Consider the following 17,831-nt stretch of genomic DNA (forward strand, 5'->3'; position numbering starts at 1 on the left):
CCTGACCTATACTTTAGAAAAATGGATGAGGGACAATGCCAAGAATGTAGACTAAAATCTTCGGAGAATGAGTCTCGAAGTTCGAAGCACTTTTGACCAATAAAAAATAAAGAAACCGTTGCAGGACCGCTTTTTACCCCGTGATATAAAAGTTGAGTCCGGGGAATTCTCGTTTGCATTTTCTTGGGACGAACACCAGAAGTTCCTGAGCTCATCCTGTTTCCTTCGTTGAAATGTATTTTCAGTGGTTTCTGACATTGAATGAGCATTCGCCACTCGTTGGAAGAGCATTGGCCATCCTTTCGGGTTGCACCTTAGTTCTCCCTTCAACGAGTTCACTTCCCGACGTATACTTTGAGAAAATGGATAAGAGACGATGCCAAAAATGTAGACTGAAGTCTTTGGAGTTCGAGTCTCGAAGTTCGAAGCACTTTTGACCATTACAAAAACAAAGAAACTGTTTTAGAACCGGGTTTTACCCCGCGATAGAAATACCAAGTCCGTGGCATTCTCGTTCGCATTTTCATAGGACGAACACCAGAAGTTCCTGAGGATAGCCCAATTTCTTCGCTAACATACATTTTCAATGGTTTCTAACACTAGACAAGCAGTCGTCACTCGTTGGAAAAGCATTGGCCATCCTTTCGATCGCTTTGGGTTGCCTTTTAATTACCCCTCCAAGGAGGTCGCTTCCGGACCTATACTTTGGGAAAACAGGTGAGGGACAATGCCAGGAATACAAAGTGAAGTCCTCTGAGTATGAGTTCCAAAGCTCAAAACAATTATGATCAATACAAAATAAAGAAACCGTTGGAAGACCGCTTTTTACCCTGTGATAGAATAACTGAGTCCGGGCCACTCTCGTTTGCATTTTCTTGGGACGAACACCAGAAGTTCTTGGGCTCATCCCGTTTCCTTCGCTAAAATGCATTTTCAGTGGTTTCTGACATCGAACGAGCATTCGCCAATCGTTGGAAGAGCATTGGCCATCCTTTCAATCGTTACGGGCTGCACCTTAGTTCTCACTCCAACGAGCTCGCTTCTTGACCTATACTTTGGGAAAACGGGTGACGGACTATGCTAAGTATGTAAACTGAAGTCCTCGAAGTATGAGTCCTGAAGCTCGAACCATTTATGACCAATAAAAAAACAAAAAAACCATTGAAAAACTGTTTTTTACCCCACGATAGAAAAACTGAGTCCAGGGCATTATCGTTTGCATTTTCCTGAGATGAACACTAGAAGTTCTTGAGCTTAGCTCGTTTCCTTCGCTAAAATGCATTTTCAAGGGTTTCTGACAACGGACGAGCGTTCGCCACTCGTTGGAAGATCATTGGCCATCCATTCATCGTTTCAAGTTGCACCTTCGTTCTTCCTCCAACGACCTCGCTTCCTTATCTATAATTTGGAAAAACGGTTGAGGGACAATGCCAAGAATGTAGACCGAGTGCTCGGAGTATTAGTCTCGAATCTCGAAGAACTTATGACAAATACAAAACAAAAAAACCTTTGCAATACGTTTTTTCCCGCGATAAAAAAATTGAGTCCGAACATTCTTGGTCGCATTTTATTGGGACGAACACCAGAAGTTCTTGAGCTTAGACCGTTTCCTTTGCTGAAATTTATTTTTAGTGGTTTCTAACATCGGACGAGTCTTCGCCACTCGTTGGAAGAGAGCTATCATTTCGATCGTTTCGGGTTGCACTATAGTTCTCCCTCTAACGAGCTCGCTTTTCGACCTATACTTTAGAAAAATTGGTAAGGGACGATGCTAGTAATGTAGACTGAAGTTCTCGAAGTATAAGTCCTGAAGTTCGAAGCACTTATGACCAATACAAAACAAAGAAACCGTTGCAAGACCGCTTTTTACCCCGCGATAGAAAAACTGAGTCCGGGGCATTCCCATTCGCATTTTTCTAGAACGAACGCCAGAAGTTCTTGAGCTCATCCCATTTCCTTCGTTGAAATGCATTTTCAGTGGTTTTTAACACCAGACGAGCGTTTGTCACTCGTTAGAAGAGCATTGGATATCATTTCGATCGTTCCGGGTTGCACCTTAGTTCTCCCTTTAACGAGTTCGCTTCCCGACCTATACTTTTGGAAAACGGGTGAGGGACGATGCTAGGAATGTAGACTGAAGTTCTCGGAGTATGAGTCCCAAAACTCGAAGCGCTTATGACCAATACAAAACAAAGAAACCATTGCACGACCGCTTTTTACCCTGAGATAGAAAATCTGAGTCCAGGGATTCTTGTTCGCATTTTCTTGGGAAGAACACCAGAAGTTCTTGAGCTTAGCCCGTTTCCTTCGTGAAATGCATTTTCAATGGTTTCTAACATCGAACGAGCGTTTGTAACTCGTTGGAAGAGCATTTGTCATCCTTTTAATCGTTTCAGATTGCACCTTAGTTCTCACTCCAACGAGTTCACTTCCCAACCTATACTTTGGGAAAACGGGTGAGGGACGATGCCAGGTATGTAGACTGAAGTCCTCGGAGTATGAGTCCCAAAGCTTCAAGCACTTATGACCAATAAAAAACAAAGAAACGGTTGAAAAACCATTTTTTACCCCACGATAGAAAAACTGAGTCCGAGGCATTCTCGTTTGCATTTTCCTGGGACGAACAGCATAAGTTCTTCAGCTTAGCCCCTTTGCTTCGCTGAAATGCATTTTCAGTGGTTTCTGACACCAGACAGCGTTCGTCATTCGTTGGAAGATCATTGGCCATCGTTTCGATCGTTTCAAGTTGCACCTTTGTTCTCCCTCCAAGGAGCTCGCTTTCCAACCTATAATTTTGGAAAACGGGTGAGGGACAATGTAAGGAATGTAGACTGAAGTCCTCGGAGTATGAGTCCCAAAACTCGAAGCGCTTCGGACCAATACAAAACAAAGAATCCATTGCAAGACCGCTTTTTACCCCGAGATAGAAAACCTGAGTTCGGGGATTCTTGTTCGCATTTTCTTGGGATGAACAACATAAGATCTTGAGCTTAGCCCATTTCCTTTGTTGAAATGTTTTTTCAGTGGTTTCTGACACGGGACGAGGGTTTACCACTCGTTGGAAGAGCATTGACCAACCTTTCAATCGTTTCGGATTGCACCTTAGTTCTCCCTCCAACGAGCTCGCTTCCCGACCTATACTTTGGGAAAATGGGTGAGGGACGATGGCAGGAATGTAGACTAAAGTCCTTGGAGTATTTGTCTCAAAGCTCGAAACACTTATGACTAATAAAAAACAAAAAAACCATTGAAAAACTGCTTTTTACCCCGCGATAGAAAAACTGAGTCCGTGGCATTCTCGTTTGCATTTTCCTAGGACGAACACCAGAAGTTCTTGAGCTTAACCTGTTTTCTTCGCAAATGTATTTTCAATGGTTTCTGACACTAGACGAGCGTTCGCCAGTCGTTGGAAGAGCATTGACCATCCTTTCGATTGTTTCGTGTTGCATTTTAGTTCTCCCTCCAATGAGCTCGCTTCCCGACCTATACTTTGGGAAAACGGGTGAGGGATGATTTCAAGAATGTAGACTGAAGTCATCAGAATATGAGTCTTGGATGCTCGAAAAACTTATGACCAATACAAAACAAAGAAACCGTTGAATAACTGCTTTTTACCCCATGATAGAAAAATTGAGTCCGGGACATATTCGTTCGTAATTTATTGGGACGAACACTTGATGTTCTTGAGCTTAGCCCATTTTTTTGCTAGAACTACATTTTCTGTAGTTTTTGACACCAGACGAGCGCTCGACACTCTTTGGAAGGACATTGGCCATATATTCAAACTTTTCGGGTTCCTCCATCGAGCTCCTTTCCTAACATATACTTTGGAAAAATGCGTGAGGGACGATACCAAGAATGTATGTTGTAGTCCTTAGAGTATGAGTCGCGAAGCTCGAAACACATTTGAACAATACAAAACAAAGAAACCATTGAATGTTCGCTTTTTACCCCGAGGTTAAAAAAATGAGTCAAGGTCATTCTCATTCCCATTTTCTTCAGTTGAACACAAGATCTTGAGCTTAGCCCGTTTCCTTTGCTGGAAGTACATTTTCTATGGTTTCTGACAAAGAACGAGTGCTCGCCACTAATTGGAAGGGCAATGACCTTTTTTTTTATTTTTCGGTTTGCACTGTAGTTCTCCGTCCAACGAGCTCGTTTCCCGACCTATACTTTGGGAACATGTGTGAAGAAGGATGCGAGGAATGTACACTAAAATCGTCGGAGTAGGCGTCTCAAAGCTCGAAACACTTATAACCAATACAAAACAAAGAAATCGTTGAAGTACCGTTTTTTACCCCGAGATAGAAAAACTGAGTTTGAGACATTCTCGTTCACATTTTGTTGTTACAAACACCAGAAGTTCTTGAGCTTAGCTCATTTCTTTCGTTGGAAGTGCATTTTAAGTGTTTTTTGACACTGGAAAAGCGTTTGCTATTCGTTGGAAGACCATTGGCCATCTTTTCAATCGTTTTGGGTTGCACTTTAGTTCTCCCTCCAACGAGCTCGCTTCACAACCTATACTTAATGAAAATGTGTGAGGAACGATGCTAGGAATGTAGACTGAAGATCTTAGAGTATAAGTCCTGAACCTCGAAACACTTATGACCAATACAAAACAAAAAATTGTTAAAGGATCGCTTTTTACCTCGAGATAGAAAAACTGAGTTCGGGGCACTATCATTCGCATTTTCATGGGACAAACACATGAAGTTCTTGAGATTAGCTTGTTTTGTTTGCTAAAATACATCTTCAGTGGTTTCTGACACTAAACGACGGTTCACCACTCATTCGAATAACATTAGCTATCTTTTCCATCATTTCGGATTGCACCTTAGTTCTCCCACTAACGAGCTCGCTTCCCGACCTTTATTTTGGGAATATGTGTGAGGGACGATGCCAGGAATGTGAAGTCCTTCGAGTATGAGTCCTGAAGCTCGAAACACATATGACAAATACAAAGCAAAGAAACCGTTGAATGACCACTTTTTACATCGAGATAGAATAACTTAGTCCAGGGCATTCTTGTTCACAATTTCTTGGAACGAACACTAGAAGCATTTGAGCTTAGTCCATTTCCTTCACTAAAGGTACATTTTCTGTGATTTCTGACACCGGACGAGCGTTCGTCACTCATTGGAAGAGCATTGGCCATCTTTTTTATCGTTTCAGGTTGTACCTTTGTTCTCCCTCCAATGAGCTCGCTTCCTGACCTATACTTTGGAAAAATTGTGAGGGACTATGCCAGGAATGTAGGCTGAAGTCCTCGGAGTATGAGTTCTGGAACTCGAAACACTTATTACCAATACAAAACAAAGAAACTGTTGAAGGAGCGCTTTTCACCCTGAGATAGAAAAAGTGAATTCGGGGCTTTCTCGTTTACATTTGCATGGGATGAACACCAAAAGTACTTGAGCTTAGCCTGATTCCTTCTCTGGAAGTGCATTTTCAGTGGTTTGTGACACCAGACGAGCGTTCTCACTCGTTGAAAGAGCATTGGCCATATTTTTAATCATTTCATATTGCACCTTAGTTCTCCCTCCAACTCGCTTCCAGACATTGGAAAAATCATTTTAGGAATGTATACTGAAGTTCTCAGAGTATGAGTCACGACGCTCAAATCACTTATGACCAATACAAAACAAAGAAACGTTGAAAGACTAATTTTTACTCAAGATATAAAAACTGAGTACAAGATATTCTCGTTCGCATTTTCTTTGGACTAACACTAGAAGTTTTTTAGCTTAGCCCGTTTTCTTTAGTGGAAGTGCATTTTTCAGTGGTTTCTAACACCGGATGAGCGTTCGCCACTCGTTGGAAGAGCATTGGCTATCTTTTCGATCGTTTCGGGTTGCACCTTAGTTTTACCTCCAACGAGCTCGCTACCCGCTATACTTTGGGAAAATGTGTGAGAGACGATGCTAGGAATGTACACTGATGTCCTTGAAGTATGAGTCCTGAAGCTTGAAACATTACTAACTTATACGAAACAAAAAAATCTTTGAAGAACCTTTTTTATCTCGAGATAGAAAAAATGAGTCTGAATCATTCTCGTTCGCATTTTCTTGAGACGAACACTAGAAGTTCTTGAGTAAAGCCCATTTCGTTCATTGAAAGTGCATTTTCGGTAGTTTTTGAATCTGAACCAGCGTTTGCCACTCGTTGAAAGAGCATTGAGCATTGACATTAGTTCTTCCTCAAACGAGCTCGCTTATCGAACTATACTTTGAAAATATGTTTGAGGAACGATGCAAGGAACGTAAACTGAAGTACTTGGAGTATGATTCCCTAGCTTGAAACACTTATGACCAATACGAAACAAAGAAACCGTTGAAAAATTGTTTTTTACCTCGAGATAGAAAATATAACTCCGAGGTATTCTTGTCCGCATTTTCTTCGGACGAACACCAGAAGTTCTTGAGCTTAGCTCGTTTTCTTTGCTGAACTGTATTTTCAGTAGTTTCTAACACCGAACGAGTTTTGAAGGATCGCTCAACGAACACAAGATGTTCTTGGGCTTAGTCTGGACTCAATTTTTCTATCTCGGAGTAAGAAGCGGTCATTCAACGATTTATTTGTTTTGTATTGGTATTAAGTGTTTCGAGCTTTGGGATTTATACTCCAAGGATTTCAGTCAACATTCTTGGTATCGTCCTTCACACATTTTTCCCGAGTATAGGTCCGGAAGCAAGTTCGTTGGAGAGAGAACTAAAGTGCAATTCGAAACGATCGAAAAGATAACCAATGCTATTCCGATGAGTGGTAAACGCTCGTCTCGTGTCAGAAACCACTGAAAATGCATTTCAATGAAGGAAATGGGTTAAGCTAAAAAACTTCAAGTGTTCATCCCAAGAAAATGCGAACGAGAATGCTATGGACTTAGTTTTTCTTTCTCGGGGTAAAAAGTGGTTCTTCAACGATTTCTATATTTTGTATTGGTCATAATTGTTTCGAGCTTCGAGACTCATACTCCGAGTATTTGAGTCTACATTCTTGGCATTGTCCCTCACTCATTTTCCCAAAGTATAGGTTGAGAAGCGAGCTTGTTGGACGGAGAACTAAAGTGCAACCCAAAACGACCAAAAAGATGGTCAATGCTTTTTTAACGAGTGGTGAACACTCATTCGATGTGAGAAACTATTGAAAATGCACTTCTAACAAAGGAAGTGGTATAAACTCAAGAACTTATTATGTTCGTCCCAATAATATGCGAACGAGATTGCCTTGAACTCAATTTTTCTATCTTGGGGTAAAAAGCGACCATTCAACGATTTTTTTGTTTTGTTTTGGGCATAAGTGTTTCGACCTTCGGGCTCATACTCTAAGGACTTCAGTCTACATTTTTGGCATCATCCCTCACACATTTTCCCAAAGTATTGGTCGAAAAACGAGCTAATTGGAGGGAGAACTAAGGTCCAATCCGAAACGATTAAAAAGATGACCAATGTTTTTCCAACGTATGGCGAATACTCGTTCGGTATCAAAAACTATTGAAAATGCAATTCTAGCGATGGAAACGGTCTATGTTCAAGAACTTCTAGTGATCGTCCCAAAAAATGCGAACGAGAATACCCAAACTCAGGTTTTCTATCTTGTGATAAAAAGGGGTCTTTCAACAGTTTCTTTGTTTTGTACTGGTCATAAGTGTTTCGAGCTTCGCGACTCATGTTCCAAGGACTTCAGTCTACATTTCAGCCATCGTCCCTCACACATTATGTCAAAATATAGGTCGGGAGGCGAGCTCGTTGGAGGGAGAACTAAGGTGCAACCGAAATGATTGAAAATATGGCCAATGCTCTTCCAACGAGTGACGAACGCTCGTTCGATATTAGAAACCACTGAAAATGCACTTTCAGCAAAAGAAACCAACTAAGCTCAAGAACTTATGGTGTTCGTCCTAAGAAAATGCGAATAGGAATGCCCCAAACTCAATTTTTTTATCTTGGGGTAAAAAGTGCCCCTTCAATGGTTTCTTTGTTTTGTATTGGTCAAAAGTGTTTCGAGCTTTAGAACTCATACTCCGAGAACTTCGATCTACATTCTTGGCATCGTTCACCACATATTTTTTCAAAATATAGGTCGGGAAGCAAGCACCTTGGAGAGGGAACTAAGGTACAGCCCAGAACGATCGAAAAGATGGCCAATGCTCTTCCAAAAAGTGACGAACGCTCATCCAGTATTCGAAACCACTAAAAATGTATTTCAACGAAGGAAATAGTCTAAGCTCAAGAACTTCTGGTGTTCTTTCAAAGAAAATGTGAACGAGAATACCCCGAACTCAATTTTTCTATCTCGGGACAAAAAGCGATCATTCAACGATTTTTTTTTTCTATTGGGCTTAAGAGTTTCGAACTTCGGGACTCATATTCCGAAGACTTTAGTCTACATTCCTGGCATCCTCCTTCACACAATTTCTCCTTTTAAACCTAAACTCATAATTATATTAAGAATTGCATTATTTTATTTTATTTCTTTTTTTAAACCTAAACTTATAAATATATAATATATTATATATATTATTTAATAAAAAATACATTGATACATTTTTTATGGAACCATTTTTCGAAACTGTTTCATGACCTTGTATATAGTAAAGAATTTGTACACTTTTCAGGGCTTAGGCTTACTATGTATCTATTTTTATATTCAATGTTCATGTTCCCCTTTTTTCTTGTTATTAATAACACGACTGAAATTCCAAACTTAACAAGTCACCATCAATGTAGATATTTATCACCGAAAGTTTATCTATTTACATCCTTACCTTCTTGTTGTTGTATGTCTCATTGGTATCTTTTGTTTTTCTTGAGATAATAGGGTTTGAAAAGGTCAAATATTTGATGATTTGTATGATTGAGATAAAAAATCTTATGCAAAAACATCTCGTAACCGAATGAATTATTTTTCGTTAAAGAATAAATGGTTTTATTTATTTATTTATTTTTAATTTTTAAAGATTTCTAGTTCCATTTATCTCCCTTCTTAAAGGTTGTTATCCTGAAAAGATGGAATGCCTTTATTCTTTATGCAAGGAAAAATGGCAAACAATTGGTAGTAACAACAGAAAATGTGCAAAAGCTTACCAATCCTGGATCAACCTCAGATTTGGATTCCAAGAGCAATGTACAATATTTCCTGCAAGAAACAGAGCTGATCATCAAAACTCATAGTAGAATATTACATTTAAACATCTTCATCAAAATAACTTCAGACTGGAAATATTAACTTTGAGTGGTATCAAATATATATCATCATTAATCACGAGTGTACACACCATAACAAATCATGTAATTGAAATAGGGAAAAGGTAAGGAACAAACTATATACCCATTAGATACACATTTTTCCATAAAAGTTGATTGCTTCCTAGTATTTGCAGCATAAGCCATCGTGGGTAATTCACTTTTGTATAATTGAAATACGTCCTACAAAAACCAGCACAAAAAAGCTTGAAAGTGACCAAGAAAAGGCAAGTAACTTTACTAGGATTAAAATCATAAGTGCCATAGAAAATAATAATATTAATTAGCTTTGGTGATAAATGAAGATCTATAAATAGTATAATTCTCTGATTTTGTCGGAAATCTTTGTAAAAATTCAAAATATAAGGATAAGAATAGTGAAAGTTGCAAAATACAGTTCGCAAGTAGATAACTTAATTAAAGAGTTTTTGTACAACATAAAGATAGACTCATCGAGGACTTCTTTTGATCATGGGCAATTGGAATGTCTTTCTCTAAACTCTTTTGAGCTGACTTTTTGTTGGTGAAAGAATGCCTCATCTTCCCTTCATCTTCTGTAATCTTTTGGGTGTCAATTTATGTTTTGTATTTTTAACAAAACAAATGGTTTTTTTTTATGATATACAATATACAGCTCTTATGTAATACTAGACCGTCAAGTGCAAGCCAATTACTCTCCTTATGTTGTATCGTCCACCCCTACCCCCAATTTTTTAAGTAAAACTGAATATTTCAGAACATAGAAACTTTGTTAAATGGTAGCTAATGCATCTCTAATTGCATCAAGCCAGAAGACAATTGTTTATTATGCTCCAATCTTCCATTGAGATTTCAGTGCAAAGCAAAGCGGGGGATAGCCCATTACAATTCATGTGATTTGGCTATGTTTTCTTTAATTAATACCCGTAACAAAGCAGAAGGGAATAAAAGAAGGTGAAGAGTGAAACCAACACCAAAAGATAGGCACAGATATCTAACCGAAGATAAGATTTACTATGACTATCAAAATCATTCGGATTAACGAGCACAAACGAGTACTCCCCTGAGATCGAGACTTTTCTCCAACACCTAAACAAATCCAAAGTTAGAAAACAAAAAATGTATTCGTACATTTATTCAAACATCGTTTCTTATTCACAGATATCTAACCGAAGATAAGATTTACTATGACTATCAACAGCATGTCCCTCCTTCCCTACTAGCCCAAATCAACAAACAAAAGGAGCAAATTACATACTAAAAAAGTGGCATCAGAAACAATAACTTCATCAACCTTCAACCATTAAAAACTTAATCGGAAAACCCTAATCCTCGTTAAGCAATTCTAGTACTGGAGCAACGGAACAAAGAATGAAAGAAGCAACAAAATTATGGAGAGAATCTATGGAAGAACAAGGATTTGATTGTGAAGATGCTTACCGATGAGGATTGAAGAGCGACGTGTAGGTTTCTTTCTCGGAGCCATTGTTGTGAGATTCCGCTTAGCTTCTTGTGAAAGTTTTGGAGCGCAGAGAAATATAATTTCAATTGGGCGGGAAGAACAGTTTTGTCTATATATATATACCAGCCGTAAATCAAGAGTCTCGATATACTATGAATTTAATAAATATATATATAGAGGCACATTAAAAATATATTTAAAATGTGTCTTCCCTTGCGCATATGAAACTTTTTAAGGTAGGAAAGGTATCAAAGATATTAAGTATATATTAATAGTATGGGGAGGATATACAAATACAATATCAAAGATGTCTATACTTTTTTAATATATTATATATATGTACACATACTACTATCTTTCTCGTAAGATTTGTCATTTTAAAATAATTTTCTAAATAAAAATGATGAAAAAAATATTTAGATTCTTATAATATATAATCTAAATACCTTTTGTTAGACCACTCAATTTCTCGCTTTATTATCTACTCAACAATATTTTCAAAAATCAAAACAATGATAACTAAAAGAAACTTTTAAATTTCTTTCGAAATAAATAACTTAATATCGAATAAGATGGGTGTAAATGGTTGTTAACATTTTATGAAAATTGTGTTCAATTTTAATAATAATAATAATAATAATAATAATAATAATAATAATAACCAAAACGTGATAATTTGTCAATAAAAATGACGACCTAACTTAAACGACTTATGAAGTTGAGTTTTGTTATTTTTACCAACTCACACTACAAGAAATTGAGATTTTCCCGACGCCTACTTATGGCGTTGGGAATACCCCTTATTTCCCGACGTCTTGTGTCCGACGCATGAATTGTGTGTCGGAAAAACCTCTTATTCCCGACGTCTTCTTTATGCGTCGGGAGAACCTCTTATTCCCGACGTCTTTATGCCGACGTCTTTCTTGACGTCGAAAAAAATCGGATTTCTTGAAGTGTCACCTCAACACTCCCTCCCTCTAATGTTTTTAATGGTTTTATCCATCAGTTCACTATCACATGTTGACGACTACCTTTGACAATAAATATATGTTATCCAACTTCAACTATCGCACCCCCTCCGATTTGCCCTCACAAACTAAAGATGCGATAGAAATGTCAACATCTAGGATGAAGGTGACATATATCCGACTTCTGGATGAAACTTAAATTTCTTGATGCTTGCTATACATTTAAATAACATGTTCAATATGCATATTAACTAGGGGTGAAAAAACCGAACCGAACCGAACTGATTCACTTCCAGGGAGGCCACCATCGAAAGAAAGAGAAGGAACAAAGAAACCATCAAGCCTATTGCTAACGGGAAGATCCATCGCCATTCCATGTTTGGTGGGTGTCCCAAATGCATATAGTAAGTCCTTAATTTCTTCATTTCGCCTTCCAAATCGAATAACCCACAAAGCAATTGCTTCAAACATGGGGGTTTTGGGTGTGTAAATGGAAAAATGAATTGAAAATCAAGTTGGGTGTTCATCGATTATTGTGAGGAATCAACATGATTTTGGTTCAATAAAGAAAAACAAGGGATTTTGAGTGTTTAGTTGAGAAACAAATTAGAACCCATTTTTTATATATGAGAAAAATAGACATTCTATTTTAGTTTCTCTCTCTCTTTCTCTCTTTATGGCTGTCATTGCTCTTTCACTCTTCTCTCTAATCTACATTCTATGTAAATGTGAACAAAGATTTGATCTATTCAACAATGGTGGAATAGGAATAGAGTTATATAGCTATTAAATTATTTCATCTCACATTTTTTCTTTGTATGTTATTTTCTTATTAAAAAGTACTTTGATTTACTTTTTTATGTTTTGGTTATGTTCTGATTATTCTACATACTGACAGAGTTCTTAGATGTGAGTTTAAACCACTATGGTTTTTTTAACAGAGTATACAAGTTATACATAATCAATACCAGGGCATTATGTTTTGTTTTGGTAGATGAAGAAAAGATGAGGAAGTAATTATGAGAATTTTGAAGAATTGGTTGAAATGGATTTAATGGAAGAATTTTCAATTTTGTTCAAGTATTGTGTTGAGGAAGTCTTTTTGTGTTTGCATCTTTTGGTACTTTCATGTTGATGTAATAAAGCTGAATCCCATGAAAGATTATGGTTCCTTTGGAATTTTTTGGTAGTTCCATTGTTATGGTAATTTTTTCGGATTTTTTTTAAAAAAAAAGAAAGAAAAAAAACCGACCCGACCTAAATGTGGGTCGAGTCGGGTCGGGCTCTCCTACTTAATAAACAATACATTTTGGGTCGGGCCGGTTTTAAAGGAAACCTGACTCGATCTGGCCCAATTACACCCCTAATATTAACTACACTATGTGACAACAGTGCCATGGCAAGTAAACTCATCTTTACTTGTTGACAACCACTCTTACAACATATGCTAAGATATTAATTAAATTCTTTATAAAAAACTAACTTTATATGCAAACTAAAGTAATGCGATACAATGAAATCTAAGGGACTATACGTCAAGGGCAATAACATCTCTATGGGATGTGTGGAACTCTTAAGTATTTGAAGGGGAAATCATTTTGAAAACATAAGCCTAATGCTCAGTGAATGACAAGTTTTAGGAAAACATTTTATAATGCATAGAAACTTGGTTTCATGATCATTTTCTTTCTTTTAGTCGTTTATCCAACAATAAGCCCTTTTCATGCATTTCACGCCAAAACCTCACTAGCTTAAACCCGTTCAAACTATAGGACGAACATGTACTCGACATATTCAAACCTAAATGATGAAACAAACTCAACACTCTCGATTGACTAGGGTGGGAAAACTTATACAACCAACGCATAGGTGAGTAACAATTAAACATTCAGTTGCTCGGCTTCGCTTAAGCTTGAATGTGCAAACTCACACAAGCAACTATTTACTTTGGTCGCTACATCTCACACCAAAATTCTTGCCCTAGGTGGACATGTACTCGACGAATCAACATCTAGCTTGCCTTACCTTCATATGTGCATATGGAGTCAACCTCATAAAACTAGCTCAGAACTAATAGTTTGAAATCATTTTATTCAGGACAACATTTTATAAATAAATTATTGAACATATAAACATGCACTATAATGCTTAATAAACATAAACCGAAAGGAATAGCTTTTAAAGCCAAAAGAATAACTTTAAAGGGTCATCCACAACACATGTTTGACTTTCGTTAAACACTTCTTCTTTCTTCAAATTCTCGTTGCCTACCCAGCTTCCAAAAACGCCTACAATTTTTCTCATCTATACATCCTAACTTTACTACCCCTAAAGGTGGCCGGAGGCCATGGAGATTTTATTGGTGACACGTAGGAGTTAAGTGTATGGAACCAATTTGACACGTCATTCAAATATTTCTGTTGGGATAAGGGAGCTGATGATTTAATTATCTAAAACCATTTATTTTAGTTTTTTAGGAAATTGGAAAAAATAGAATCATGAAAGTATATTTACCTGTAATGAATTTTGTCTTCTTCGGGTAAAATATCAACGACAAATGGCTTTATGGATTGTTCTTCATTATTTAGGTGAGGTTTTTCTTCGATAACCAATTTTCTTTTGGTTTTTTGGAAATTAATTGTTTTTTTCCTAACGTGCATCACAATGATTGGATTTTTAATCAAAATTTTAAAACCAAAGCTTATTTTAAAAACATTTTCTAGTTCAGTTAAAAACTATTTTTATTCTCAAATTTCGATAAAGTAACCATTTAGTCCCCTAACTCTAGTTTGTAACGATTTTAGTTTTTATATTTTTTTATTTTTTACTAATTTAGTTAATAAACTTTGGTATATAATAATTTAGTCTTTGTATTTTCAAGTTTGTAACAATTTAATTTCCAACAGAAAGAAAATTATCGAATTTTGAAATCATTACAACGAAATTGTTACATATTGGATGAAAAATTTGTAAAAAGAAAAAACATATTATTTTATTCTCCAAAACATTCCCACATTGATCAATTTAGAATGGGGAGGCTCCTTCATATACCTATTGGTTGGCCAATAGGTTTTGGCCCTTAGGGCATCCAAGTTTTAAAAGGAGAGAGGAGACGGGCAAATTAGGACATGCCTACATCTCTACACGCACACCGTCGATCGGGTCAAGGAGAGGTCTATATATTTTTATTAAAAATTTCATTTAATTTTCTAAAATGCTTTTTTAAGAATTGTGAAACGTTATTAACATTATTAAATTTTTTTACCGTTTTGTGACCATTGGCTTCCTATCCACCACTATATATACCTTGTTTTTCCTCTCATTCCAAAATACAAAAAACAAATCATTCTTCTCATTCTCATTTTGTGAAAAACAAAGGTTCCGAGCTTTGAGTGTGTGTCATTTTGAGTGATTTTGATTCCAATTGATTTTCGTGCAAAATCAATTGAAGACGAGAGGTTGTTTTATCTTTGGGACGATGGGGCAACAATCTGTTAGCACAATTTAGAGCAGAGCCGCGAAGCGTCTTAAAGAGAGCGTGTTCCGCGACTCAGCCGTATACTAATCTTTTTCTGTTTTTCAGTTTTTACTTTCTTAACCAATCCTTCTTGTTATTCTTGTTCTGTCTTTGACGTACCAGTTGCTGAATTTGATCGAACATATTGTGTATTGGAAGATCGAAATGCAACAACATTACATTGTAAAGTTAGATGACTAAATTGTTATAAAATTAAAAGTTAAAAGACTTATAGTTACAAACAAAAGATCAAGGACTAGATTGTTATTTCCACAAAAGTTTATAGACCAAAAGTGATTTTTAATCTCAAAATTTTCAAATTTTGATTTGGTTTTTTAAAATAAAGATAATGGAATTTGTTTGGATGAAATTAGTGTACTCTAACAAAACATATAAAAGCTTCGATTGTGATTGAATATTTTAAATTCTAGTTACCAAATAACAAAACATCAAATAGATATCAAATAGATTTTAAATTTAGTTTTGAATATTTAGAAATTAAATCGAAGCATTTAGTGAAAATGGTGAGTCAAATTTGTTGGGATAAAACCTCCCAATCTTATATATATAAAAAAAAACAATAGAGAAATTAAAGAAAACTTCCAATTCTAAGAAAAACCAACAAGAAAGAAACTTATTAGGTAAAAAATCGCTACAATCATAAAAATAGTTTCCTCTCTCCTGACCTCCATTCCAAGAACACTCTCAAAGTTTTTGCCACTCTCACCTTATACTCACTCTCCAACTAAGAATATACAAAAGGAATTTAATTAGAGTTACCACACTAAAATACAAAATGCTTTTAACGGGGATGATTGAAAAACAAGGGCATAGGCTCCTTTTATATCAAATAACTTTTCTAAACTTTTTTAGTACAGAACAATCTCATGTTTTCCTAAATCTTTTTTATGTTGGACAATTGCATTTTTAATATATTTTTTAGAAAACCCAGCAAAAATAATAGAATCCAAAGTTTTAGAGCTGATGTGCAAAGAAAATTGTTCAAGTAATTAAGAATCAGGAATGGTTGATATATACAAGGTGGCAGATCGACAACTTTGAAAAATATAAAATTTTAAAAAGGAAAAAAAGAGGTGGTGTTGTAAAAAAGTAAAGATTCAATCCTTTGTCAAGTTATTGGAGCAACCAGTTACAATATGCGATGGATGGAAATAATATACATCTTTTATCTTTGCTACTTTAAAATCTTTATCTTTAATCTTTATCTTTACATATTAAAAGGGGTAATAAGGGGAGAATTTTGACCTTCCCTTTTTACCTTTAAATCTTTTGAAAATTCCTATGTTATCCTTGCAATCTTTACCACTTAAATAATAATATAAAAGATATCACATCTCTTGAAATCATTCATGCGTAACTATGTGGAGATCACATATCCCTCCCTATTGTAACTATATATAAAAGTTTAACTTTTCAATTTTCTTTTGGAATAAAGTTCTCGTATCCCATTTAAGGATGATGGATCTACATCTTTGTTTTATTGGTTCCTTTAATTTTTTAGGAGAATTTTATTATCGTCGCCACAAAAAGTTTTCACTAGATAATAAAGTATGTTCTAGAAGCAAGCAAGTTTCTTCTTTTCCTAGATATATTTTTAAAGAAAACATCCCTTACAGAAAGATTGAGTGCATAATTCCTCGTTGAAGACTACACACAAAGCATAGATAGATACTAAAAAAAGACCTAATATATAAAAGAGAGATTGAAATTATTAACAACCAAAATCGAAGATCGTTTCGAGTTAGTTATAGAAAATAACGATTGAAGATGAAGTAGTCGACAATTGTTACGGTGGAGAAGGAGAAAAAGTAATGAAAATAATATTGATCGGTTGATTTACTAGAGGTTTTGTTAGGATATGGTGTTTATTAAATATATATAATGTGAAGAGAGAGAGATGCCGACAGTTTCAAAATTTAGGTAGAGTTTTGTCAACTCAATATGCTTATCATTTTAAGGACAAGATCGAGGGGGGAGCTGGAAACGTAATCACATAAGATGGAATTCACTCCTTCGACCCGACTTTAGGATAAGCAGGCGAGTGTTCCTTTAAATGGTGTCTTCGAGACTTGAACAAAGGGTCGTACTCTCTCTCTATGACACGAGAAGAGTTTTGTTTATTAGTTGGACCATAAACAGGGTTGTTCATTAGAGGAGTATTGGTATTTAAGGACTAGAAGTAAATACCAATACCGCTTCGTTAGGAGTCATGAAATGGAATATTCACCTTCTTTCCAGTCGCTTCTCAATATTCTTTGAGCCTCCGAAGGAGTAGTCTGAAAACCTTTGCCTTTTTATCCGCGTAGTGCGGTCTATTTTTGGAGAAAGATGCTAGAGATATGGCCCTTGATTGCTTTATCTTACCTTGCTAATAAGCACTACCTCTATTCCTCCCCGACCGTACTATAGAAGCAAGCAACGAGAACTCACTCATGGTAGTGGGGACCGGAAACCCATTTTGTCTTTTGTGAGCGAAACTCATATTTCATTGAGCCTTCTTTCCTCTTGCCTTGGGGATAAAGATAGCAGCAAAAATCTCCTGCAACCTACCTTTTCGAAGGAAGAATCTTGAACCCGGTCTCAAATCGCTACATTTTCTTTATACTCAACGCAAGGGTCGAGCATGAACCTTTAGCTTCCGC

General features: G+C 36.3%; 1 protein-coding gene across 3 annotated transcripts in view; it reads right to left on the reverse strand.

Annotated features, from left to right (window-relative positions):
- The window catches only part of LOC103495059 (gibberellin 2-beta-dioxygenase 6-like), a 56,054-nt gene that overhangs the window by 17,377 nt on the left and 20,846 nt on the right, over window positions 1-17,831 (reverse strand). Inside the window, exons 1-4 of one of the 3 annotated variants that reach the window (XM_051090852.1) lie at window positions 10,662-10,806; window positions 10,221-10,310; window positions 9,328-9,425; window positions 9,084-9,135 (exon numbers count right to left, since the gene is read on the reverse strand). In XM_051090852.1, coding sequence (XP_050946809.1) covers window positions 9,084-9,135; window positions 9,328-9,389 — 114 coding nt within the window. In that variant the 5' untranslated portion in view covers window positions 9,390-9,425; window positions 10,221-10,310; window positions 10,662-10,806. Of the gene's footprint in view, window positions 1-9,083; window positions 9,136-9,327; window positions 9,426-10,220; window positions 10,311-10,661; window positions 10,807-17,831 lie in introns of those variants that run through there. The other 2 variants (XM_051090853.1, XM_051090854.1) reach the window with 2 other exon arrangements.

This window comes from Cucumis melo, chromosome 10 (genome assembly GCF_025177605.1).
Source record: "Cucumis melo cultivar AY chromosome 10, USDA_Cmelo_AY_1.0, whole genome shotgun sequence".
Lineage (NCBI taxonomy): Eukaryota > Viridiplantae > Streptophyta > Magnoliopsida > Cucurbitales > Cucurbitaceae > Cucumis > Cucumis melo.